At 40.1% G+C, this 27,282-nt stretch overlaps 3 protein-coding genes across 3 annotated transcripts; 2 read left to right on the top strand and 1 right to left on the bottom strand.

Annotated features, from left to right (window-relative positions):
* The first annotated feature begins 223 nt into the window (after positions 1-223).
* ybey (ybeY metalloendoribonuclease) lies at positions 224-2,402 on the top strand. The gene is made up of 4 exons (XM_058082732.2): positions 224-763; positions 880-1,011; positions 1,125-1,193; positions 2,111-2,402. Exons 1-4 carry the CDS (start codon positions 554-556, stop codon positions 2,204-2,206), a joined length of 507 nt encoding a protein of 168 aa, XP_057938715.2. The 5' UTR covers positions 224-553; the 3' UTR covers positions 2,207-2,402.
* On the bottom strand, positions 2,380-19,174 carry usp37 (ubiquitin specific peptidase 37). The gene is made up of 24 exons (XM_058082723.2): positions 18,981-19,174; positions 16,144-16,354; positions 15,206-15,356; positions 14,974-15,065; positions 14,774-14,889; positions 12,218-12,295; positions 11,936-12,024; positions 11,760-11,853; positions 10,536-10,691; positions 10,178-10,309; positions 9,980-10,103; positions 9,498-9,745; positions 9,306-9,423; positions 9,122-9,201; positions 8,396-8,554; positions 8,240-8,293; positions 7,992-8,139; positions 7,701-7,914; positions 7,402-7,568; positions 7,069-7,129; positions 6,767-6,882; positions 5,644-5,713; positions 4,690-4,828; positions 2,380-3,566 (listed from the first exon to the last, which is right to left on the bottom strand). The coding sequence occupies exons 1-24, from the start codon at positions 19,070-19,072 to the stop codon at positions 3,479-3,481; spliced, it is 2,997 nt and encodes a 998-aa protein (XP_057938706.2). The 5' UTR covers positions 19,073-19,174; the 3' UTR covers positions 2,380-3,478.
* A 10-nt stretch (positions 19,175-19,184) lies between these two features.
* cnot9 (CCR4-NOT transcription complex subunit 9) lies at positions 19,185-26,572 on the top strand. Its single transcript, XM_058082730.2, has 8 exons — positions 19,185-19,538; positions 19,679-19,864; positions 20,068-20,183; positions 23,582-23,691; positions 24,564-24,673; positions 24,917-25,015; positions 25,120-25,211; positions 25,970-26,572. The coding sequence occupies exons 1-8, from the start codon at positions 19,521-19,523 to the stop codon at positions 26,136-26,138; spliced, it is 900 nt and encodes a 299-aa protein (XP_057938713.1). The 5' UTR covers positions 19,185-19,520; the 3' UTR covers positions 26,139-26,572.
* The last annotated feature ends 710 nt before the right edge of the window (positions 26,573-27,282 follow it).

The raw sequence follows: 27,282 nt of genomic DNA on the forward strand, positions 1-27,282 counted from the left end.
CGGTTCCGATCGGCAATGTGATGCAGCATTTGCTGTTACTGGGAAATCTAAAATGTTATTTAAATATTACGCTGTTATGCCTCAAACTGGTCCAGTCTGGCGCTGCTGACGACCTCAATAAGCCCAAAATTTCTTGTTATTGTTTCTTGTGACTTTTTTTGTTACACGTGGTTTGATTGTGACATCAAGTAGTTTAAATAAATTAATTGACCGAATTCACGGTGCCATTGAATGCCACACGAGTCCTCAGCTGTATTCCGCCATTGCAGTCGGTTTCATTGACCCGACCATTCTAAAACTGCTTAACAACCATACTTGAAAACAAAAAAAGCTATGTAAATGTTCGCGTGTTTGGATGCACATCCACACGTTTGATAAATGATCTGGCTTAATTGCTTTGTACGTCATACTACCGGCGTGTCCCTTGATCTTTAGGAATGACCGTTGTAGCGTGACTGACTAGTGGGAGTCAACAGGGGTGTGTTCAATTCAACGACAAATATGTCTGCAGTTTAATTTATTTATCGTTCGTCTTTTTGAGTGGTGTTCTAAAATGGGTGTAGTGGTGCGGAATCTCCAAAAGGTGGTGCCTCTTCGCCGTGCCAGGTTGCGAAAGGACGCGAACACGCTGAGGCACATTCTTGGCATCCAGAACTTCGACCTGAGCATAATTTGTGTGGACGACCGCAGGATTCAGCAGATAAATCACATCTACAGGAAAAAAAACACACCGACAGATGTCCTCTCTTTTCCGTTTCACGAGGTATCACAGTAGCCCTAAATAACCTCTCATGTTTATTAATTGTGGCTTTGCTGTAGCCTCCTCCCCGCCTCCAACCTTTTCATAACTCTCTCCACAAATATTGAATGTATTTATAGGGACTTAGACCTGGAAAGATGCCATGCCCCCTTCACAGAGATGAGCAGAACCTTGGGGATATTTTTCTGGGTGTGGAGTTTGTTCTGAGACAGTGTCAGGAGGAATCGTTAGATCTGCATGGGACACTCACGGTAAGTAGCCATAGATATCCGATGCATTTGACCAACATCTTGATTGTGGTAGACATCAATCTAATGATAGTAATCATTTGTTGACAGTAAAATACCATTGGTTATTGTTTTAGGTTATGTTGGCCCATGGTATCTGCCACCTGCTTGGTTACAGGCACGAGTCGGATGAGGAATGGCGTGAGGTATGTATGTGTGGAGACATCATGCTACAGTAAATGAAGAAACCTGTTGGTAGAATGCTGGTGTGTGTGCGGTCAAGTCAGTCATCACTTTAGAAGTGTTAACATTTATATTGTGGTTGTACTTTACCTTAAAACTGGATCTCCCTTTACAGTGAAGGTGAACATAATACTACACGTATTATGTTGTTGTTGTGTTAATCATAACATGTCCAATGAGTGTGTAATTAATAATAGAATCCTCAATAACTTTCCTTACTGTATACAGTAGATACCCCCACTTGAAAGTATTCACGGCCCCACTAATTAGCAGATTTTTGGTCCAATTACCCCCCCCCCCAAAATATTTTTTGCCCAGAAAATAAATGTAAAATAAATAAATTGTTAAAAATGTATAATTAACTATACATATATATTAACTATAAACAAACTATACATTTTACATTTTAAATGTGCTTTACCATGGATTTAGTTTGTTAGCTTCAGTCACTATGAACTGATGACAGTTGACTGTGTCTGTTCTGAAGCTGACCATAATAATAACAGTCACACTCATCGCAAATGCTGAGCCGAAATTGGAAGGGAAGGAAGGGTAGGAGAATGCTACAAATAGACATTTGTATGGGCGTATCGATTACTCACTTATTTTGGCCAATCACTGGCTGGCAAAAAGCGGGGATCTACTGTATTTTATGCAAAACCTGTAATGTCTCAACAGTATTTGGTATAGTTAAGGATGCATAATTCATACCTGGTGACAATTTTGTCATTTGGGATCACAGTATCTCTCATTTCAAGCATTGAATGGCTGAAAATTGATTCAATGATGTCTGTTTGCATCTTCTGAATGTAAAACATTGATATAACACCAAAATATGACGGTTGATAACCTGCTGAGTAATTTGTTATTGTGCCTGTAGATGCTGCAGAAGGAAAGCTACATTCTTAGTGAGTACAACAGACTCACAGGGCAACATTTGGTACCACTGATGAAGAGATGCCATGAGGATAGGTGACACCGACTGTAATAAGCTATTGATTATATGCACATGTAAAGACTCTGAAATCAAATTTTACACAGTCAGCATTTGGGTAAAATACTCTGTAAAGCTACTCACTGTTTGGATTTCTTTCTAGCCACAAGTAGAGTATTAAACACTTGAAACAGTCTTGTACTTAAGTTGTAATATTTTATTAAGTCTACTGTAAGAATGTGTCAGTTGGGTGTGGGGGGCTAGAAAGACCTGCTCACTGCACCTTATTTGCACTGCATTTCAAGGAGGGTTTTGTGGAAGTAAATCAAATTAGAAATCCAAAGTGGAAGTAAATCACTAAATGTTTGTCTTTGTATGAAGCAATGAAGTGACAGCAGTTTGACACAACAGTGTTGAGTAAAAGACAAAAGTCTCATATCAGCAAACTAACTTGAAGGGATTGATGTGAAGGTGAAGAGACTTTAATTGAGTAAGACAACATACTGTAGCTTGCTTTCCTGGTGGTCTAGTATGATGTATCCCCATTAACCACTTGACTGGTCAATATGGAGAAATAAGTCCTAAACTGCAATAAATAGAAAAATCAGACTATAAAATTGTTACAAATTTGACAAATATTGAAAAAGAAAGTAAAGCTTGTCACATACATGTCTAAAAGATTGAGGAGGCACAAGATCAAAACTCAAGACAGGAGGTCTTTGCTGGAACTTGTTAATACATGATGCACAAAAAGCAGCTGGGAAAAAGAAATCCACACAGCAAGGCGAATTTGTGCCAAGACATAGATATTGCACCAAAAGTACCCGCTAAACACAACAACCCTTTAACTCTATAATAGCTTATAATCCAACATAATATTTTTATTTACTTTATAAAGGAAATAAAGTTTGAAAAGCATAATTCATGAAGCTCCGATAGTAGTATCTGCTATTTTACAGCTGCGTTTAAGTCTGTAGGAACACAGCATCAAAGTTCAAAGTGTATCAAGAAACAGAAATGTAACCTGTACAAAACAGTTGTTTGATAAAACTGTAGCAAAAGAACTGAAGCCCCACCAAAACATGAACAAAACATTGTTCAATTGAACAGTTTAACTGCATTTTTGGCAACTTGTGGTCATGACAGTTTTGCACCTTCGGTAGCAATTAGGTGTTACTGTAACCCGTCAAAACACGTTGAAGAAAATAAGTGCCAAAAATGAAAAAACTGGACAGCAATCAGTAGTACTTAAAGTTCTTGAGACGAAACACCAATCAAGTAATGTTCAGGGGTTACCATTGGTGTTCAAAGACCTCAGAGCGGCTGCAGGACATTCCTCCCCACATCCGAGGTACTACTAGTTCCAGCCTTCTCCATTTCTGACAGCTGCTCAAACACATCCCTGAAGACACACACATAAGACGATCAATGCAGGTTATGCTTAGCAACAAGTGTTGAAAATGGTGTGCAAGCAACAGCAAAAAAAATTCTTCCCAGGACCCAAACTTACAAAAATACGTACATACCGTAAATACGGTTATAAAAGTGTCACCCGTGTATAAGTCGCACCCGCTTAAGTTTAGAGGAAAAAACAGATTTGAGATGCACCAGTGTATGGGCCCCATGTGTTCACAAAAAACGACCCCCCCCCCCCCGATTATTTTGGTATAATACTTGATTCCTAAAATATTCAATACCTGCTGCCCTACTCAATACAAACAGTCTGACTCACGGTGTCATCAAAAATTAAACTCATCACACAGCAACTTAACATCCAAGGTATAAGGAAGGCATATGGGAAATATACGTAGTACATTATATGTACCAATACGAGTTTAATGTAACAAACAATTTTAACAACAAGCAATTTTAACATCAACCCCTAATGCATTACTGCCAGAAGAGCAGTTAATTAGAGGACAAGCAACATTGATGCATGCCACTGTCAAGCAGAGGGAGCCACAGGAGTCCAAAGCACAGAGCCCAGAAGGAGGCTTATGTCATGGCAGCGCCCCAATGAATGTGTTCCTCAGCCTTATAGGAGAAATTGAAATTTTTTTCTTACTATAAACTAAATATAAATTGGTACATGATTTCTGGGCGTTAGGTTCCTGTGTGATGAATTTACTGCCCTCAGTTAGATGGCAACATGATTCAGACTGTTACATTGTTACACTGTTTTATATATAATGACCTCCTAGGATTTCCAGAGGGTTGACAAGCTTGTTGCGAGTGCACTGGTAGCTCGTGATTGGCTCCTGCCAAAGAAACAGCGGCCGTTTCCTCACCGACTCATGAGCGTTACTGTATTTTAACAATTACTAGTAGTTCTGAAGTAAAGGGGATGTCAAGAGATTAGAATTTAGCCATGGATTAGGCGCACAGTTGTATAAGGGTTCAGAGTTTAAAACTGCTTACACACCGGAGTTTACGGTAGTTTAACAACCACTTTTATGGGCTGGAGCAGTTTTTGAGCACCATTTCTTTTTTGACACATTTTTACAGTAAACAAGTTGTCAACTTACTTGTGCATGTAGAAGAAAATATATCCACTGCGGTCACGTTCTCTTTGGACGGCAGCTTCCTGTGTCCGTGACACGTCCAGGTCATTGTACGTTAGCCATGACTGCTTCTTCATGTCGTACACGTCACTGATGTAATGCCCTAGCAAAACAAAGACACTGTGACATGCTGCCTTCAAGGCTGGGGTGCCGCAAGTGAGGCCCACACCACATTGTAAAAATATAACAAGAAAACTGAAGTTTGGGAAGCGCTCTGTTTCAAAAGGCAAGGGGCGGACTTCCTTATATGGTTCATAGTTAGGAAGCACTTTGGCCCGCCATGGTGTAGTGGTTAGCGTTCCGGACTTTGGCACAAACGCCTTGGGTTCGACTCTCCATTAGTAAGCATCATTGGTATTCGTCAGCAAGGGCATCCGGAATTTAAAAGGGCTCAAGCCAAAATCAGTAGGCGGATCAAAAAGATCCGCTGTGGCGACTCCGTAATCAGGAAAAAGCCGAAAGAAACAAACAAAGTTAGGAAGCACTTTGTGCGCGAGCCCAGTCACAGCAGAGGGGCCGATTCTGCAAAATCTGAAATGTTTTCTGTGCAAGTTGTGTGTGGCTGCTCTATAGGATAATTAATAAATATGTTTTTTGAAAATCAAGTTGTGAAAAAGTTATGTTCCAAGAATAAAGTATGAAAGTAAAATGGCAATAAAGTCATAATTATGAGAAGAACATTTCCAAGAACGCAGTTGAAATAGTTAACATAAAAAAACGGCTTATATATGGGCTAAATTCATCTTCAAGTGGGCTCACTGGCAACTTTTTTTCCCCTGCGCAATGGATTGTGTGTACAATCTTTCAGATAAAGTGTCATCAAGGAAGGAAAAAAAATCTAACAATGGAGGTTTATTAAAAAACTGCCTTAATCAGAAAGGAGGGTGGCTATACTTCTACACGAAGTTAAGTGCTTACCAGAGGAAGAGCTGCTCCCAATGTGACTGACAACACTGATGAGTCGAAAAGAATTGGCCAAATCTCCACACTGTAAATAAGAGGTAACAGGATGCTTAAAAAATAATGACGTTGCAAACTTTACACGTTGTGAACTACTAAAATAAATACTTACAATACATACATATTATAATATACACACTGCCGCTCAAAAGTTTGGGATCACTTGCAAATTTCTTTGTTTTCCAAAGAAAAACAATTCTTCCTGCATTTCACAAATTGTTTTTTTAAATTTAAAAACAATCAGATGATTTTCAAAGAATGATCTACATTTTTGCATAGAGGCCTACCATTTTATAAGGCTAATACATTATTAGAAAACCCATCTAAAAATCTAAACAAAACTTCTTACCATGCTGTTAACTACTCCCTTCTGAGAGCAGCACAAACTGGGTCTAACAGGGACAGAAAAACAATGCACAACTGTGCAAGAAGACAAATATCTGAGAGCATGTAGTTTAAGACAAAGACGCCTCACAGGTCGTCACCTGGAAGCTGCACTAAATAGTAGCTGTCAAACACCAGTGTCAGTATGAACAGTGAAGCGGCCACTTCAGGATGCTTTACAAGATGCTTTACAAGATGGCGGCGCGCACAGGACGCAGCGGCTCACGGCTCTCCCTTTCAGTGCTTTTTTGCTTATTTTATGTGTGTTTGTCTATGGACTCTATGCACGTATACATCGGCATTACACCACTACACCCAACCTCCAATTTCGTTGTACATCTTGTATAATGACAATAAAGGCCATTCCATTCCATTCCATTCAGGCAGGACTGCCAAGAAAAAGCCATATCTGACTGTCCAAAAAAATTTCCAAGTGATCCCAAACTTTTGAGCGGTAGTGTATATTCTTAATACGAATTAAAGGACTCAATCAAACCATTTACTCATAAAAAGCTGAGGAAATGAACAGCACTGTACAAGGAAAGATGCTCTGTACGGTATTATTCTGATAGTAACCTGGGTTATAAATGCAAAATTATTTTTCAATATAATGACGTGTTTGCGTTCAGCAATAAAACTACTGAATTCACAACCGAAAACAAACAGGGATGTTTTATGGCAGCGGAAAGTAACATACCTCTGCATTTCTCTTCAGGTTCTCAGCTTCTGCTTCAGTGTACTCCATGTCGAGCACATCTTCATTGCCAGAATCATCATCTGAGCACAACAGCTCAGGCAATGAATTATTAAACTCTGTTGGGCGACAAGAAAATTATGTCTGACACCTGATTCACAAGACAGATTGGGTTTTTAAGCTGTAAATCACTTGGTACAAGTTAGTTAAGGAAGAAACAGAAGACAAGAAAATCCTTACATGGGAACAGTCTAAGATCTAATCCACTAACAGTGCACACACCCAATGTAATGAATGAGTGTCACCTTGCAAGCTGAGCTCAGTGGCCCTCTTCAGATCATCATCCTCCCTCATCTCCTGGGCTTCCTGTATGCAGTGCAGCAGGAACAAGGATTTTTGTCAAGAAAAAAATAAACTCAAGGTATATTTTTTGGATTAGTGTCTACTCGCTTAACAAGTATTTTCATCATGATCCAATATTTAACTCCCTTGCTTTATATAGGAGTTGTAGATAAGAAAAATGACCAAACTGTGCTTTTCTAAGGTTTTGACACAATGAGTGATTACACTGCATTTGTAATGCTGCCACCTACGATGAAGACACGTCATCATTGACACAATCTTAAATTCATACATACATGCTCCTTGAGGCTCTGGGCCAGCGCTTGCTGCAACTCCTGCTCCTCCCTCTCTTGGTCCAAATTGTACTGCTGAACCCAATCAAGTTCCCCCTGTTGCTGCATGCTCTCTGGAGTTTGGTTCTCTTTGTTTTCATCCATGGTCAAGTCCAGAGAGTCCAACACATCTAAATAAGCGAAATGCAAACAAGTGAAAGCAACATTCAACATGACGATCAATAGGAAATGATCTCCATTGTAATAAACAATAGAAATATCGCACTATTACAACATAGAAAGTTGTCTCTTTTCACACATACCCGTAGGCTGTTTAGTGTCCGTGTCCAGCAGCTCTGCGTGATAGGCGAGGTCATGTGCATCTGTGTCCCCAAAACCTGTGTCTGGGCTGCTTGTTGGCTCCTCCTCCAGAGGAGCAGAGATACCTGCCTCCTGGCGACTAATCTCCAGCACAGCCTCTAACATTTCATCATCATTTATACCACTGAAGGGTGGTGGATCCATTGACGTTCCCCGCTGAGAACAGAAAAAAAATAGTAAAGAAAAACACAAAAGTAACTCCAGAATATACTGGTTTGCCAGGAAATAGTCACCTCTTCTAGTCGTTCATCATCTTCTGGCAGGCAGCTGCTGAGTCGTCGTTTGCGGCTATTGCTTACTTTTCTGGTAAGCTCTTCCTCGCTGTCCGAATCCCCTAGGACAGATGTGTTGTTGGAACTGACCAACTTTCCTCCAACCCGCCTGCAAACATTCAAAATTTTTTAATTACATCTTACATCCAATAGATCTACCGGAATCATTGTTGGATGTAAATACTGAATGAACCATTTCAATGTCTTACCGGAGAGGTGCTGAGGAAGAGTTGACTGACTGTGATGATTTATGGGGTCTGGACCTGTGAGAACAGATAAAACAAAAAAGATTTGTATATTTACAAGTGTCCCTGATTTTGTATATTTACTCAAAATATTAGTTATTTTCTGTATAGATGTCCTACGTTTGTGAACTCCAACCCAGACTGATGGGGGGTCGTGTACTTTCAGTGCAGTGAGACAGCAGGGTCAGGTAGCGGGGTATCACCACCTGTTGGCCCAGCTTGCTGTTCAGAGACAGCTGGGCATTAAAACTGTATCTCTTCAGGTGCAGGATGAGCACTCTGCATGAGAAGAACATCTATTAGCAAAAACTGCTGGGATTCTTTGTACTTGGGTTGTGCGTTTCAAGTGTTGTTATTTCATGTTATTTCATACATCAAGGATAAAGATTGTATGTTTAAGCATTTGCTCCCATGAAAGAAACAGTAATAAACAGTGCAGTGCAGCCCCCTCTCTATAAGCCACAAAGTAAAAGGTAAAGAGTTCTTTTTTTTATTATTACCGTTTCATTTAATCCTTACCTTTAATAGTTTTATTGCTGCATTGTGTATGTCATTCACATGTTCTGTGTATGGTATGAGTGACTTGGGTGTTAATTTAGCTATAATTTAGGTATAAAATCAGACTTATGTATATGCACACATATTGGAGCAGCACTTTTACTGTATGTAACCAGAGGACCTCTATTTTCATACTTTAATTTTTTTTTAATGATTACCTACATCAATTGGGACCCAGAAGGTGCAATATCGTGCACGAAAAGCACAGCATTTGCTCCACTACAAACATTCTTGTTTTTATGAATATCTGCATTTGCATGAATCACTCAGTGTGTATGTGTAGTTTACCTGGGGAGTTTGCTAAATTTGTGTGTAACCATGGCTGCTTTTCCATTGCATTTTTCACACAAGTATTCAATTTCCTCTAACTGTAAAAACACAAAGACAATTATTAGTAAATGTGCAAGCATTTACTGTGTGCTTCAATGAGAAATTATGAGAATCTTAAACAAAAACCTGACAAATGACTCACCCTAAAAAACAGATCCAGAGAATCCTGGATAGAGCGAAGTGGGAGGGTCTTCTTTCTCCGAGGTAGGTCGATGGACAAGTCATTGAACTGCTCTCGCTTGGTCACCACTTCGCCACAACTGCAAAACCAAGCCGTTAATACACGCTAAATCTTCACCACCAGGTGATCAGCCAAGTGGTAGGCCTTTTTTACCCTTTGCAGGTGATTGTGTGCTGCACCTCAAATGACATGTTAACTGCCACAGGGCAGGTGTATATGCGAGACGTGTCCGCTTCTTCACTGGGGTCTGCCTTGGTTGCCGGTGGGTGTGCTGTTGCCTCATGGCCACCGTCACACATCCCAGATGAGGAGGACTGAGCATCACTTGTCCAGCTTTTATTAATTTTCTCTACATCATCTTTCAGCTGGTCCAGACACTGGCTGAGGAATTCGTGTGCATCCTGGTAATTACATGCAACTTCTTTATAGCACAACGTACACCATATATCATACTTCACATTTTAGATGTAAGTGGGGAAAAACCCGAGCCAGTACTAATATCAAAATATACAGTGTGTGTTTTACATTTAACTGTTTTTTTTCCTGTTGATTCAGTCTCTCCAGATTTTCTTAATCAATAACTGTACTGTTTCCTGACCACCCACAATCAGAGGTTTTGCTCAGGCAAATCTTACATTTTGTGTATTTCCAGAGAAGCGCTCCGCAGTAGAGGAGATGGCACTTTTCACTTTCCTCAATAGGTCCTTTTGTGTTTCTGGGCAGCCCACATCCTTCTTAGCCAAAAGATGGGCAAAACGCCTGAAAGTCAAACACATTAAAGACAAACACATTAAACAGAACAGTTCTGTTATGATATCATTTGCCGCAAATACCTGAGTAAAGCATTGACGGGCACTTTCTTCCAAGGGATGCTCTGCCTCAGCATGTCATTGGAGAAGGAAGGCAGGCTGAAGAGCGACTGCAGAATGGCATTCATATAGCAAGTGTTGCCCAAATTTGAAAATCTGTCGGAAACAAAAGCAAATATGTGCTGCTGCGCCAACAAAATGTGTTTATTCACAGATTTCCGAGCTGGCTGCATTACTTTCTAACTCAGTAATTGTTTTGTAGCCCCAGCATGTGAAGATCTGTTCCATTGGAAATAAGACAGAAAACATCTGGTAGTAATTACTTGTCAAGTAATTGGGTGGAGAAAATATTGCCAAATTTTGGAGATGAGGAAGCAATTACCCTTGCAGGGGAGGCTGCTGCTGGGCCGCAGTTGACGGTCTCTGCTTGTTCCAGCCACCATAATCTAGAGAGGGGCGTACTTTCTTGAAAGGAGTGGAGTGATTGGGTAGTAGAAGACTACGCTTGGCTGTGGGAGTCTGTGATGTACTTGAAGGCCTGATTTTTGCAACAAGGTCACACACGTGTTACTACAGTCAAGGCTTGAAAGAGTCATGCATTAGACTGTTGTGAAAAGGGTCTTTAAATATGCCCCAAAAAAGGAAACTATTGTCTTATTGTCATATACAGTAAAGTCTCGTTATATCGATATCGGTTATAACGAATTACTGCTTATTACGATACTATTTTCATTTCCCGGCAAATTTCTAGTCTTTTATGATATAATTAGTTCCGTTAGTACGATACCCGGTTATTATGATAATCCGGTTACTACGATGCCCTTTTTATCTCCCGCCAGCCAATTTGGTCTGCTTATATCGATACAAAAGCAGCTTAAATCAATCTTTGCTTAAGGATTTCAATACCAAAAAAGAACACGGCGAACGGCTGCTTCCAGTCAACTTTATTTTTCACACTTCCACCACCAGAGCGCAGAACACACACCGATTCCCGCACTTCCTGGTTCACAGGTCATGCTCAACCCGCCCCACATAGCTGGCCAAACACATGCCTGCAACAGAACCAACTGACATAGCATACACACCTATTCCAACGAAGACACAAGCGTACAAATACATGTATTTAATTGTGTTGTATTCAGATATCTTTTTATCGCTTGCAATAATCACTGTTTTTCATATGTACATGCTGGCGTTCGTGGTTTCTCTCGTGTGTATAGATTCTATACACACGAGCGAAACCACAAACGCAGTTGGTTCTTCTGTTGCAGGCATGTGTTTGGCCAGCTATGTGGGGCGGGTTGAGCATGACCTGTGAACCAGGAAGTGCGGGAATCGGTGTGTGTGCTGTGCTCTGGTGGTGGAACTGTGAAAAATAAAGTTGACTGGAAGCAGCCGTTCGCCGTGTTCTTTTTTGGTATTGAAATCCTTAAGCAAAGATTGATTTAAAAGTGGGCATTATTGCCCACTTTGGCACAGGATCGGATATATCGACAGTCCGGTTATATCGATATTTTTTCCGACTCCCGACAATATTGATATAACGAGACTTTACTGTACTGTATTTGTGCATCACAACTGCACTTGGACAACTAAAACAGCTCACCTTTCTATAAAAGAGTGGCTGTGGCTATAATCTTTCGTCACGGATCGACTACCATAGAATGAAGTTGGTTGGAGGGGAGTTGATCCCAGCGGGCCTGAGTAGCAAAAAAGAAACCAATTACAAAAAAAAAAAATCACAAAAGACATATTTTCTTATTTTATTTGTACGTTTCTTACCTAAACTCCGGTTGTCCTCCGGCGGCTTCAGTTTGTCTTTGCAGCTTAGTAAAAACTTCCTAGATGGGTCAGAAGTGGCCTTGTTGTTGCTATAAAAAGGTGTATGTTATGTTAAAGGTAGAACATTGCACACATGTACATTTTTGACAGTGGTTCCAGTTTCAGACTGGCGTGAGCTGCACATTCTTGGGAAAAAAATTATATTCATGAATATTAACAAGATATAAAGAGGTGCGTTCTCAAAGTGAACAGAAGTTCAGTCCAAGTTGATTCTACTTTTACCTTGAGGAGTCATTTTCCTTGGGGTAATCCTCAGTCAAGTCACTTTCAGAGTTGAGGAGTCGTTTTCTCTTTTCGCTTCTGACAAACAGTGCCAAAACAAATTCGTAAAATAAGTAACATACCAGTGCAAAATTGACCTGACCATGTACTCCCTACTCCTGCACACTTAAAAAACATAAACGTCATTATGTTAATTAACTTAAAATATTAAAGATGATTCATTGGTTCATTCATGTTATAGTAATTCTGGGTCAAAAATGTGTATTTTGCATGGTGACATTAGGATAAGGTTTGACATGAGCACTGATAAATTCTGATTATTCTAAGGATCGACCGATACATCGGCCGGCTGATGCAGCAGCCCGATATTTGAGTTCTTTACTAGAATTGGTATCGGCCAATACGCGTGTGGGTTCGCCGATGTATTTTTCTGCCGCATGATTTACAGACAGGCATCCGCCAGGCAGTTTTGTGTTGCCGGAGGACCCTGCAACATACGCAGTCGCAGTACCCCTCCCACAATGCAAGAGTGGTGAATCACAACAGGGTACTTTTTCATCTTTTAATTAGCCTCTACAGTTAAACTTAGTTGAAATATTGCCATTAGTTGAAATAGGAAACATGAACGCCAAGTGCATGCAATATACGTGCTTGAAAATATAGTTTAGTTTGTGGGTCTGAAAACCAGGAATGTTGCTGAATGCTTCATCTTTAAAAGTGCCTCGCGTTGTAATTAGGGAGCTGTTGATGTAGTTGGAGGCTAATATGTAAAGCTGTTACCACTTTAATGTCAACCATGGCAATTCAGTTCCATGGTGTTTGTAGAAGTTTCATTCAGCCAACGCCGGGCTGAGGTTAAATGCGTGTCATGTTATGTGCATGCGCTCTCTCAGAGCACGCACGCACACGCGCACACACAGAACAAATTGGAGCAGCCGTGTCTGCTATCAGAGGTCTTTAGCATGCACAACACAAACTTTAATGAGAGAAATTTTTATATATCGTCCTAAATTGTGTCAGTGTGATGTGTGTGTGTGGAGACAGGGGTGGGTGTGTCTCACTGCGGAGGAGCAGTCATCACATCGATGCTAGATTTGCACATGGTTGAATATTCATTCCTTTTAAAGTTGATAATGCTGTTTAAATGTGTGTTTAAGGAAGCTGAATCCTACTGTGTTCAGTGTTTACATTTCAAGAAATATTTGTTTATACTTGAGACCTGTAGTATTTGTTATCATTGTCATTTTTTCATGTAAATTGAGGGAGCAAAAGCAGTATCGGCCACAGCAAAATCGGCCATCTGCGAAGGGTGATCGGTCCATCCCTATTTTATTCCACTCTGATGTTGGCATCCTTCCTTTTTGAATCAATTTCATTTGAAATTACTTAGTTTAAGCTTCACTTTTTTGTCCACTCAGGATGGCTATGGTTTAAGCCTGCATATTCATTTCATACCAAATTGACGGGGAAAGTTTAACAATTATGATAAAGCAGTATCTATCCAAAGGTTTGTTTAACATTGTTGTCCGTTTGAAGGAGAACATTTTGTCTTATTGTTGTATGAGCAACAAGGGGTTGCTTTCGTAAATATCACCTACTTTGGGCTGCATCCGCATGTGTGGGTGTGTTTGTTGTGATTTACAAGTGTCCCTGAATCCAGCGGCAACTTGTGTCACAGGAGTAAGGTGATGCAGCTTGGGCAGCCCTGACAGCAGTTTGCTAGTCTAGATCCTGTAGTATGAGTATGAATTGAAATGAGTATGAAGTGTCCATTATCTGACTGCAATAATTCCATGGTGTCCCAACTCTAAAGGAACCACTATCCACTTCTTAATCTAAAATACAAAAATACATACAACCAGCAAGAAAGCCTCAGTTTCAAATTTCCACTCACAGTGACAGGTTTTCAGTCATCATTCAAACTGACTTATTTATTGATATGATGTACATAGAGCAATGAACAACTTGCTGCTCTGTCTCCTTCCTGCTGCATTCTTGTCACACTGAGGAGTTCAGGCGCACTCATAATTTTGAGTGTTAGGCGCTAATTGTTTTTCATTTTTATTCATGTACCCCTATGGCAATTGACATACCCCACTTTGGTAACCACTGCTCTAGAAAACATGAAGTAAATGGGTCAGTTCTCATACATGCTGTTGCTGATGATTGTTCTGTTTGTATAATATAACTTGATCAAGCTTTTTCCAACATTTAACATGACAAAATATTCAATAAAACTATGTATGGTTCAAGATGATATTGAAATCGGACGATATGAAAAAGTGGTAATTTTATATATATACATAGATCTCTATATATATATATATATATAGATAGATATATCTATATATGTATGTATATGTATGTATGTAAACATATGTTACTGGCAAGTAGCGATCACGTTACAGTCATTCTATGACGTGTGCTTGTAAGCTACCCCAACACCCTCTGCCTCACTCCCAAAGCAAAAAACCTGGGTGGGAAACATTGAATGTATATTTAGCTGTATAATTTAAGCACAGAACTCATGACGAGAATTAACACAAATAATCATACCTATTCTCAGAGAGTCCAGTTCGAGTGGGTGTGGAGGCCGCTCTGCTCGGGCTGCCCAAAGGTTTACGTGGTGTGGAGTCCTCCCGCCCCTCTGCACTTTGCCGCCTTGGTGTTGTCTGGAAGATGTCCAGAATCTGGACATTTAGCTTAAATATATGCCAATATCTACCTTGAATTAAATGTCAAGTGTTTCAGCTCACCTGTCTCTCTCCAGAGGAACTGGTTTCATTTTTCACTGAGCGACGGCTAAGCACGCTAAAGTTTGCACTTCCGTGGGACGATTTTAAAACACCTTAAAACATAAAAAGAAGAATTTTGTTAAATAATTATAGCAAAAGCAATATGCTGTGAATGTGACAGAAAAACATGGCATTTTGCCTTTCGTTATTCTTGCCAACATTCTGATGATTGAATGGTAAAGGGATGATTTACTTGTTTTTCCTTGCTTCATCTTCTCCAGGTAGTCTTTCGTCTTCTGGGCCAAAGATGGAGACATTTTGTCGAGGGTGATGACGCTGCTGTCTTTCAGGGTAAGGATGATTCGGGTCATATTCGGGCATACGCTCTTCACATTCTGATTCAGCTGAAGGCAAGAAAACACATTTACAATGGTCACATTTTAAAACATTATGATGCCATTGTCTACTTCCCATTATTGGCTATATATAGTCAAATTGACCCATTTTAAAGTTTAAAGATCAAGGGAAAAAGGTTAAAAGTTGTTTTTGTTTTTTGTTTTTTTACAGGAACCATTTATCTACCTTTACCTTCCCAGATACCACAGCCCGATTGTTTTACTGCCCCAAACAGGGGAAAAAATGTGAGCCCTCTGCAAAAAAATCAGCACTGGAGTGGACCAGAAAGCAAGCATGATCCTGGATTACAATGCCACCAAAGGGGATTGGACAAAGTAATGGTCCTACAGCACAAAGCAAATGTAAATCGAAGAAGAAAATAAGCCATTTAAAAAATAACGCTAGTGCTCCTGTGTGTTGCTGTAAATGTGTTCCGGTTTTAGGAGTGCTGAGTTTGTGCACTGTGATTGGCTTGCCACCAGTCCACCTCTCGCCGAAAGACAGCTGGGATAGGCTCCAGCACCCTCGTGAGGATAAGCGGTAGAAAAGGAATGAATGAACATGAGAGTGAAGTTGCAAAATGGTGATGGATTTCTGTATAAGAATTTTATGGACACCTGCCTGACACTTTCACATTAAAACGTTTCCAAATAAGAGTCTCCACATACATAGAATATGTGCATAAACAAGGAAAATTCCTAACAGGGAACACCAAATCCATCGGTGGTGGTCAAAAGATGAGGGCCGCATACTGAGAAATCGTTTTATGAAGAAGAAAAAAACATTAAAGATTACCTGGAATGTTTTGGATGCCCCGCCACAGTTAAATCTTATGGAGAGGTTCACTTTATTGTCCTTTTCCAAGATCTCAAAAGTTCCTTCTCTCCACCGTGTGGTCCCAAAATCAAAACCACTGAAGCGGATCCTAATAGCGCCACCACTGGAGAGTTTGGGCACTACTGTTGCCATGGCTCGTCTTCCAGTGCACTTTGGGATCAAATAAATCCTAAGCAAGAAGAGCATGAAAGTGGCTTATCAAACAGCAATATTTGGATCTCAATACATATGATTTAAAGAGTGCAGTTCAAACTACAAATAAAAATACATTCAGCAGTTCAGTTTCTGATTAGCTTTATTTTTACAATTGAAGGTTTCTATTCACAAATTATTTTAAAAAAATGAAGAAATAGTTCACTTTGTGCGTAGTGAACATACATAATTAGGCTGCACAAACCAAATAAACTGAAAAATATTGCAATCTCGATTCATGCAATCTAATTTCTGAATTCTGATGGCGATTAAAAAAAATTACTTCAAGAGCTTTTTAACCTTCTTCTTGTGTTAGAGTCGGCACCGACCCGTTTTACATTTTAATGCATAAAAAGAATCACATAACAGTTGTTTATTGCATCAAGGTCTTTTGACTTTGTCAGGAAACTCTATTTCAACAAAATAAAACCATTTTAAAACAATTTAAAAAACAAAATTTATTTTTAATAAATTTCAAAATGGTCTGGTTGAAATTATGACCACTGTATTGTTAGGGTTGGTTTCGACACGGTTATAATAATATGACTAAGCAATATTTTGAGCCAAAACTGAAATCATAAGTGCACAATTAGCCAACACAATGACAACCAGCTCCTCTTCTCATCATGTAAGCTTCAGGGGATTCTCATTTTGACTGATTTTCCAGTATACCAGTGGAAAAACAATGTCCAGACATGTGAGGAAAATTCACTCATTTGAGTGGCCATTTGACTGGCTGGTTTCACATTTACAATTTGGATCATGAAAAGAATAATAAGAAGTACAGTGTACCAAGATCTGGACAAAATTTTTGGTGACAATGACAGAGATAAAAGACCAGCGTAGCCATTGTGATGAGCAGGAGGACAACGTGGAGTATGATCCCGAAGACACAGATGATGAGAAGATCTTTTGAAGCTCAGTACCTCATGATGTACATGAAAGGGCAGCTGCTGCAAAGGTCATCAAAATGACCCCTGGGATAAAAAGGTTTGCGGTGACCAGTCAGTGACATCAAGACATGTTTTGGGCTGTTTATGCCACTGCGCAGCTCCTTCTGCTGATGTTCAAAGCAGGGCAAGGATGACAGTGGATGAGCATCTTGTCCCTTTCCAATGAAAATGCCCCTTTGGGCAATACATACCCACATACATTTGGGCAGCCTGTGGTGCAAAGACCAGCTATGCCTGGAACCTGAGAAAACCAGGGAAAATGTATGGTCCTCCATCTGACCATTGGACTGCAGTGTCACAGGATCACGTGTGACAATTTTTTTTTACCAACTATGACCTTGGACAATGATTTCTCAAGAAGCTTTAGCTTTGTGTTTGTTTTGGAAGTAGTAATTTATTACTATTTGTTTGATTGGTTGTTGTTTATTTGGTCCAGCAAATCTATATTTTGTGTAATCGCTTTGTGTTCTCCTTTTTGATTTCAGTTTATACTAAAGCTCTGTTGCTGAAAACAATAACTTTTTCTACCTTTTCTTGACATTAATATATATGGATCAAAATTGAGCCAAACACCATAGCTGTTTCTTTAGTGATTAATACTAAAATGAGAAAATAAATAAAACTAATTGATTTAAGAGATATGTTCTATAGGCCTCAGTAATAGCCACGTAACAAAAGAACCTTTAATTTATTAGTAAGATTCTTTTGAGGTTCATTTTACCATTTTTGGAAATTGAAATCGAGGGGTACAGTGCCCACACCAAAAGTATTAAAACCAACATTTTCATGGATGAGGAAGCTTAAGAAGGTAACCAAGAGATGAGAAGCAAATTTTATGGTGGCCTATTGTTTTTAGTGTATTTATTACATGATTTACTGATTTATTAACATAAGAGATGATACCAGAAAACCTGGTGTTTGTGCATTTATGTCAGTTCAGAACTTATATCTCTGAATAAAGAAGAAATTTAAAAAAGGTTATTTTAATCTAATTCCATTAGTCAAAAAATAATCACCTGATTAATCAGTTAATCATTAGTTACAGCCCTAATTACTAGGCTACCCCAGTTCATTCAAAACTATTACTCATACTAAAACATTTATAACAAATTACCAATCAAACAAATGCAAGATAGCGCACTAGGTAAGAGTAGATATACAGTAAATACTGTATACCTGTATATATGGAGATTTACGCATGGGATGCAACACATTTTTTTCGCACAGTTTGTAGTGTAACAGTAATTGTGTTCGCCGCCTAACGGGACAATCCAGCCCATTAATGCATAATATCTTATGTTTGTTACCAAACTATCTTGGTGACTAGCTTGGTGACCGCCGTAGTAAAGGGGGAGGCGAAGGCAACCGTACTGCCATCAGCACTATTCACGCCTTGCTTTAGATGGCAAAACTATATCAAGAACTATAACACTAAACAATGTTAAACGATTACAGTTTATTCTTTACAGTAAATACATGCCTAGAATACAGGTAATGGATCATCGACATTCGCTCAATGGACGGAGGAGGCCGACATTAGCAAGTCGGCTAGTAGGCTAACGGGGGGTAGCTAACTGGCTAATTTGCCTGGTTGTAATGTTGGTGATGAAAACAGTGGCACAGTTTAAACGTATAGTTTGAGTTGTTTACCTGTTATTGGTATTTGCTCGTCTTGAAAACCTCCCTATCAAAATGTCGTTTTCGAAAGTCCTCCGCTGGCCCAAAGTTTGTTTTGCCGGCATTCAACTGCACCTTGTATGGATCCTGTTGACAGAGGACTCATACACGACGCCTCGCAGCTCAGTACGATGATGGCGGGAACGTAAAAATTCACACCGGACGTGACGTCAAAACAGACTCAGTGTGCCATCTCGCGACATTTTAGGTGTTCGACGCCTTGCCTCACAATATTAAAACGCGAACCGAGTATTGCATCGACAACGTTACTTTTCGGATTTTTTGTGTGTTTGTGACACATTCAATCGGGAGCATACGTGGTGTTTAAATCTCTCAAACTAGCTACGGCCCGCAGTTTGTAATGTAGCTACAACATTCGGTCCTGTTGTAAAGACATTAGCAGCTAGCTGCGGCTAACGTTAGCCGTCCATATCGCATGATAGCTTCGTCAACTTTGGTTTAGCCGCGCAATTGGAACTAGCTGAATTCGTGACGCCAGAAAGGCTTCTTAGAATGCTGGCTACGGGAGCGGTAAGTACTTATCGAATACTTGCACTTCGTACTGTGCGCAATCATTATACTGTTATGTATTATAATGTAATGTTGTCCAGGCACGCGCTGCTGCATGTTAGCATTATGTTGTAAATGTGTTGTTATTGTTATTTTCGAAGGCTGTAACAAACGTCACAGCCTTGGCTCAGGTAGACCGAGAGAAGATTTACCAATGGATCAATGAGTTGTCCAGTCCTGAGACCAGAGAGAATGCCTTGCTTGAGCTCAGCAAAAAACGTGAATCTGTGCCCGACCTGGCACCCATGCTCTGGCACTCGTGTGGCACCATTGCTGCCCTGTTGCAGGTATGAAAAAAAAATCCCCTCAAATATTTTTTGTTTTAATTTTAACTTAACAAGCTGCATCACAAACAAACTCTGCCATTTTACTCAAGAACTCACACACTTGGGAAGGTACCGTCCAGGTTCTATTGTCCTTTTGGCAAGAAGGTTTACACGTATGTGTGTTTTTTTTATTGTCCTAATAGTTGTTGCTTGTCTTGTTTTAGGAAATAGTGAACATCTATCCCTCTATAAACCCACCAACGCTTACAGCTCACCAGTCCAATAGAGTGTGCAATGCCTTGGCACTTCTGCAGTGTGTTGCATCACATCCAGAAACAAGGTAAATGAGACCATGACTGCTCGGGGGAAAAAAAAGAAAAACATTAGCACTTTGTACTAAAAACACAGAGGTCTTCAAATTGTATGTGTGGTTTTATTTTCTTTACCTCATCTTTATACACAATAAACTGTCTAGTACAGGGGTTGGCAACCCAAAATGTTGAAAGAGCCATATTGGACCATAAAAAATGTCTGGAGCCGCAAAAAATTAAAAGCCTTATATAAGCCTTATAATGAAGGCCACACATGCTGTATGTATCTATATTAGCTATAGTAGCCTACTATCAAAATGATTAAGTTGGCTACAAATCCATAATGAGCCTTCATGGTTAAATGTTTATTTTCCCTGCAGCACACGCTGTAGGGAATGACGCACCACGTCTGTTGTACGATGCCGCCTCAACTTCATTACAACATTAATAAATTATGCTTCTTTGCTTTGATGAAATTCATCTATATATCTCTATTTTAAGGACGCAGCCTGCATATATAAAAATAAAACAGCAGCCTTTTGAAAAGGTAAATTATATAATGCGAACGTAGCTATCCTGGTGGTAACTTGTCAGGTAGGTAGGTAGGTAGATGAATAAAGTATCTACCTAACCAACATAGCTGTCCTGGTGTTAACTTGTCAGGTAGGTAGGTAGGTAGATAGATGAATAAAGTATCTACCTAACCAACCTAGCTATCCTGGTGTTAACTTGTCAGGTAGGTAGGTAGATGAATAAAGTATCTACCTAACCAACATAGCTGTCCTGGTGTTAACTTGTCAGGTAGGTAGGTAGGTAGATAGATGAATAAAGTATCTACCTAACCAACGTAGCTGTCCTGGTGTTAACTTGTCAGGTAGGTAGATAGATGAATAAAGTATCTGCCCAACCAACGTAGCTATCCTTGTGTTAACGTGTCAGGTAGGTAGGTAGCTGAATAATGTATCTACCTAACCAACGTAGCTATCGTGGTGTTAACTTGTCGGTGTTATTCAGCTCAGAGCCGTAGTAAGGGCGACCTGACTTCAGCAGAGAAGGAAAATGTATATACTGAGAAAAATCAGAAATCACTTTATAAAAACAGCCACTTTGTTACTAAATATATGCCTATGACAGGATTGTGTTTTTGTCTTCTTGTCGGACATGACTGGTCAGCTTCTCAACATCGGGCATGTAAGATGAATGCAAATGATTGGGTCCAAGAAACGTTTAATCCTCTGATTTCCTCAGTTATTTTTCTCTTTTTCCCTTTGGGATCCATGGCCCATCACACAGTCGCCAGATTGTTTACAACAGCCACCTGCCTGGCATCCCGCCCTGCTGATAGAAACATGTATCGCAGGCTATGATGCAAATCTTCCTTGACAGAATTGTTGAAATTTAACATTATATTATAATAACACATTTTTACAGCATTGGAAAACGTTAAAAATGTTTGTGTCATGTTTGTCCTCCACAGAAAGCATATTAAAACAAAAAATCTATTTCACACCCCCATCTTTTTCCATTTTCAAACATTTTTCAAAAAGCTCCGGGGAGCCACTCGGGTGGCGCTAAAGAGCTCTGGAGCTGCGGGTTGCTGACCCCATCTCTCTGTCTATCTATATCCATCTCTCTCTTTTTATCTATCTATCTCTCTGTCTGTCTCTATCTCTCTCGCTCTTTCTCTCTGTCTATCTCTCAATCTCTCTGTCTATCTCTCTCTCTCTCTCACTGTCTATATACAGTGCATCCGGAAAGTATTCACAGCGCTTCACTTTTTCTACATTTTGTCATGTTATAGCCTCATTCCAAATTGTATTAAATTAATCTCTTACCTCAAAATTCTACACAAAATACTCCATTATGACAATGTGAAAAAGTTTTTTTTTAATTTTTTTTGAATTTATTAAAAATAGAAAACAAAAAAATCACATTTACATAAGTATTCACAGCCTTTGCCATGAAGCTCAAAATTGAGCTCAGGTGCATCTTTTTTCCACGGATCATCCTTGAGATCTTTCTACAGCTCAATTGGAGTCCACCTGCAGTAAATTCAGTTGATTGGACATGATTTGGAAATATAATAACTGTCTATATAAGGTCCCACAGTTGACTGTGCATGTCAGAGCACAAACACCAAGCATGAAGTCAAAAGAACTGTCTGTAGACCTGCGAGACAGGATTGTCTTGAGGCACAAATCTGGGGAAGGATACAGAAAAATTTCTGCTGCTTTGAAAGGTCCCAATGAGCACAGTGGCCTCCATTATTTGTAAATGGAAGACGTTTGGAACCACCAGGACTCTTCCTAGAGCTGGCCGGCCTTCTAAACTGAGCGATCGGGGAAGAAGGGCCTTAGTCAGGGAGGTGACCAAGGCCCCGATGGTCTCTGCAGCAATCCACCAATCAGGCCTGTATGGTAGAGTGGCCAGACGAAAGCCACTCCTTAGTAAAAGGAACATGGCAGCCCGTCTGGAATTTGCCAAAAAGCACCCGAATGACTCTCAGACCATGAGAAACAAAATTCTCTGGTCTGATGGCTTTCGTCTGGCCACTCTACCATACAGGCCTGTTTGGTGGATTGCTGCAGAGATGGTTGTCCTTCTGGAAGGCTCTCCTCTCTCCACAGAGGAACGCTGGAGCTCTGACAGAGTGACCATCGGGGCCTTGGTCACCTCCCTGACTAAGGCCCTTCTTCCCCGATCGCTCAGTTTAGAAGGCCGGCCAGCTCTAGGAAGAGTCCTGGTGGTTCCAAACGTCTTCCATTTACGAATAATGGAGGCCACTGTGCTCATTGGGACCTTCAAAGCAGCAGAAATTTTTCTGTTACCTTCCCCAGATTTGTGCCTCAAGACAATCCTGTCTCGCAGGTCTACAGACAGTTCTTTTGACTTCATGCTTGGTGTTTGTGCTCTGACATGCACAGTCAACTGTGGGACCTTATATAGACAGTTATTATATTTCCATATCATGTCCAATCAACTGAATTTACTGCAGGTGGACTCCAATTAAGCTGTAGAAAGATCTCAAGAATGATCAGTGGAAAAAAGATGCACCTGAGCTCAATTTTGAGCTTCATGGCAAAGGCTGTGAATACTTATGTAAATGTGATTTTTTTTGTTTTCTATTTTTAATAAATTCAAAACATGTCAAAAAAAACATTTTTCACATTGTCATAATGGAGGATTTTGTGTAGAATTTTGAGGTAAGAGATTAATTTAATTCAGTTTGGAATGAGGCTGTAACATGACAAAATGTAGAAAAAGTGAAGCGCTGTGAATACTTTCCGGATGCACTGTATATACGTATATCGCTATCTATCTCAATGCAACTATCTGCTCTAACAAGCTGTGATAATACAGCATACATCTTATAGCAAATGTGCTCACCTGAATTCAAATGGCTTTCATGGTTACTTTCACCCAACAGGTCGGCCTTTCTTGCAGCTCACATCCCACTTTTCCTTTATCCTTTTCTCCACACTGTGAGCAAAACACGCCCATTTGAGTACCTGCGACTTACAAGCCTTGGAGTCATAGGTAAGTTTACCATCCATTCATTTTCTATACCACTTATCTCAGCTGACGTTGGGAGAGAGGCGGGGTCCACCCTGGACTGGTAGCCAGCCAATCCCAGGGCACATATAGACAAACAGCCATTCCCACCCACATTCATACCTATGGACAATTTGGAGTGGCCAATTAACCTATCATGTTTTTGGAATGTGGGAGGAAACCGGAGTACCCGGAGAAAACCCACGCATGCACGAGGAGAACATGCAAACTCCACACAGACATGCCAAAGTGGAGATTCGAACCCAGTTCTTTAAGTTGATATAACACACATTTTTTCCCATTTTGTCTGGATTTGAACAGTCCAGATTTTTCGGCAGGTTTATTCTTACAGAGAGAGGATGTGTTTGGCAGGATGACCAACTCTTCTCCTCCCATATGTACTTGAAACAGCATTCATTAGCATCCAATAATCTGAATCCTTAATGATGGTCAGGACACTTTTTGAGACAAAGAGCAGCCAAAATTGGTGGGTGTTTCTCCTCTCTGAGCTTTTTATGATGTTCATTTTCACTTCCATGGAGATGGCTTTCCTTTTGGCACATTGCTTCTTGGGAGACGGCATGAAGTGTAAAAAGTGAACTGTTTAGCGAGGATTTGTGAGACACACACTGCGTTCTGCTGGCTGGTGTTGTAACTACTTGTCGAGCGAATCTCGTGTTTTACAGACCAGTATTCATTTATGGGAGCATGTTATCAGAGGACCACCTGTACAAGAAACATCTGACCTCTGTGCTTGCCCAAAGAGTGTTCTGCAGTTTCTTTCTCTCTGTTTTGCAATACAATACAAAGTCTGTCAAAAGCCTTTTTGACGGTGTGCATTTTCATCATTACCACAGGTGCGCTGGTGAAAACAGATGAGCAAGAAGTGATTAACTTCCTCCTCACGACTGAAATCATCCCATTGTGTCTCCGTATTATGGAATCAGGGAGTGAACTCTCCAAGACGGTACTGATAGATGTGTTTTTCTAACAATCCTCTCAAAGTGACACACTAGTAGTCTGTATTGTTGGTTGGAATAAATAATGAAAGGCATCAAGGACCCCATCTAACCCATTATACTATATAGTATAATGGAACCTTTCAGTTTGAATACCCCTGTAGTCTTTTGGGGAAATTTGTTTTTTCTGATTTTAATATATGGTAGTTGGGCTTTCATCACTAAACTTTTTTTTTTTTTTTATATGTCAGGTTGCGACTTTCATATTGCAGAAGATCCTTTTGGATGATACAGGGCTGGCCTACATTTGTCAGACATATGAGCGCTTCTCCCATGTGGCCATGATCCTTGTGAGTTCCCCTTCCAAAGTTCACCCACTGTCTCACTGTCACTGTCTATTGGTTGTCACCAATAAGTGGGGCTCACATTTTAATTGGCAACCTCTGTGTGGCAGGGCAAAATGGTACTGCAGTTGTCGAAAGAGCCATCGGCACGTCTGCTGAAGCATGTTGTTCGATGCTACCTTCGCCTCTCGGATAATCTCAGGTACGTCATGCAACTAAGGCCTTGTCGACACGTAGCAGAGTATTTTAAAACCGCATATTTTCCTGTCTTCATGAAAAAAATGGTGTCCACACAACCTCGTACAATAAAGTAAATAAAAAATGCATCCACTCGTAACCGTATAAATGCATTGGGAAACAGTCATAAGCATGCCAAACGTGTGGGCGGCAGTAGTTTCTAAAATTCTATCCAAACAGTCATCCTCCGTCATCCTATCATCCACAACTCGTTCATGTGGACTGATAATGAGAATTACTTCTAAACATTGTTTTAGAATACAAAGTCAACAAGATGCAAGAAAATGTTGATTTGGAATCGTGCCAAAGCAAGTCGCCGCCAGAGCCAGCTAAGAAGAGGATGCCTCGGCTGTGAAATTATTTGAGCGAAGATGGCCGGCCTCAAAGTGTTTCTTTGCCTCAGCTCTTTAAAGTGAGGCAATATTTGGGCTTGTAAATACAAGCAAGCAAAAAATGCTTGCAAAATAGCTACAACCAACACAGTTCTGAAGGCATCCAGGTTGCCAGAGGTTTTGAAAACCTTCATTTTTAATACCAGATATCGGCGGCCTTGTGTGGATGATCAGCCAAATCGTGGAAAAATAACTTGGATCAATATCGTTTGGTAGTTTGTGATCGCTGTGTTATCAACACCTTTGGCATTATTGGTGGTATAAAACCTAAAGGTAGATCTAACAAACAATGAAAATAAGCTTAAAAATAATCAGGTATTTGTATGTTCAGAGCGAGAGAAGCCCTGCGACAGTGCCTGCCAGACCAGCTGAAAGACAGCACCTTCGCCCAGGTGCTGAAGGACGACACCACCACCAAGCGTTGGCTGGCACAGTTGGTCAAGAACCTGCAGGAAGGTCAGGTCACTGATTCCCGGGGCATCCCATTGGCCCCACAGTGATTTCAGTGCGGCCTTGATTAGTTTCTATTTCGCCAACATCAATGCAGTGCTGAGATTTACTGTGTAGTGAAGGGCTCAATAATAATTGCTGGGTTTGCTTTTTTGGGATAGGTTCTGTTATTTTGATCAAATGTGCTGCCTTTGCAATAGTTCACATTCACAATATTTAAAGTCAACATCAATAAAAATGAAATTCTCCATACACCTTTAAACCCCACAGAAAACTGTAAATAGCCAATGTTTATGTAAATAGAATTCTTTGCAATTGACATTTGGGTAGATGTTGACACATCAATGACTGCCACCTGTTTCACAATTTTGGTTGTCTGTATGTTTTACATATTTTTGCAGTTTTCAATATGTAAAAGATGTGATAATGTCAGATGATCACCATTTTCTACACGCATTGTGTGTAGTGCATATTCCATCAAATATGTCCTATTACAAAGGTTTCTAGACTGGGCGGTACAGTAAGGCTGCCAAAGTGATGACTTTATTCATTTTGAATAAATTTGTGTTCAAACGTTAGCCTGTGTTGCGTGATGTTAAAACATGATCAGTTTAAAACCTTTTTTGGTGCTGAGAAAGGGGGAGACGGGCTTGTGGGCCAGTCTGATGGGAAAAAGTCATTTTCTGTTTGGTCCTAGTGCTTGACTGGTCTGTGTAACATTGTTTTTGATTGGTAAAAACTACAGGGGATGTGCCCCTCATCCTCCTCCCAATACATCCATGGTAGTAAGTTACTCAAAGATGTGGAAGTGACACATGCACTTTTTTACTATATTTGTATTAATTCTCATTCGAAGATAGTCATGTATTGAAGCGTAGACATGTACCGAACGACTAAACTGTTTTCGTTTAGATAGTTAATTGCACTTTGGATTGATATGCAACAGTTCCTATATTAGGCCCCTAGCCAGAGTAGTAACAAGAGTATTCACATATAGATTCCATTAACCTGAGATGCATTTTGGGAAGGCTTTCAGCCAAGCTGTCCATTTGTGAGATGAATCTGCTCTCCATGCAAGATGAGTTCCTGCCAACTCGTTTTATGAGCACTGAGTGTACATTATCACAACTGCAGAGAGCCTGCACTTATATATTTATCATGGTTTGGAACGTTACTCCAAATTGTCCATAGGTA

Source organism: Doryrhamphus excisus, linkage group LG12 (assembly GCF_037039965.1).
Source record: "Doryrhamphus excisus strain RoL-2023G ecotype Guam linkage group LG12, RoL_Dexc_Guam_v1.1, whole genome shotgun sequence".
Lineage (NCBI taxonomy): Eukaryota > Metazoa > Chordata > Actinopteri > Syngnathiformes > Syngnathidae > Doryrhamphus > Doryrhamphus excisus.

Excerpts from the sequence above, each read along its gene's own strand:
- cnot9 (XM_058082730.2), top strand. Across the intron at positions 24,674-24,916 it reads GGAGTGAACTCTCCAAGACG|GTTGCGACTTTCATATTGCA; the intron begins GTACTGATAGAT and ends TTTATATGTCAG. Across the intron at positions 25,212-25,969 it reads CGCCTCTCGGATAATCTCAG|AGCGAGAGAAGCCCTGCGAC; the intron begins GTACGTCATGCA and ends TTGTATGTTCAG.
- ybey (XM_058082732.2), top strand. The coding sequence starts at position 554 with ATGGGTGTAGTGGTGCGGAATCTCCAAAAGGTGGTGCCTCTTCGCCGT. Across the intron at positions 764-879 it reads TCTCTTTTCCGTTTCACGAG|GGACTTAGACCTGGAAAGAT; the intron begins GTATCACAGTAG and ends ATGTATTTATAG. Across the intron at positions 1,194-2,110 it reads CGGATGAGGAATGGCGTGAG|ATGCTGCAGAAGGAAAGCTA; the intron begins GTATGTATGTGT and ends TTGTGCCTGTAG.
- usp37 (XM_058082723.2), bottom strand. The coding sequence starts at position 19,072 with ATGCCGGCAAAACAAACTTTGGGCCAGCGGAGGACTTTCGAAAACGAC. Across the intron at positions 11,854-11,935 it reads GGAGGACAACCGGAGTTTAG|GCCCGCTGGGATCAACTCCC; the intron begins GTAAGAAACGTA and ends TTTGCTACTCAG. Across the intron at positions 3,567-4,689 it reads ATTTTCTTCTACATGCACAA|GGATGTGTTTGAGCAGCTGT; the intron begins GTAAGTTGACAA and ends GTGTGTCTTCAG.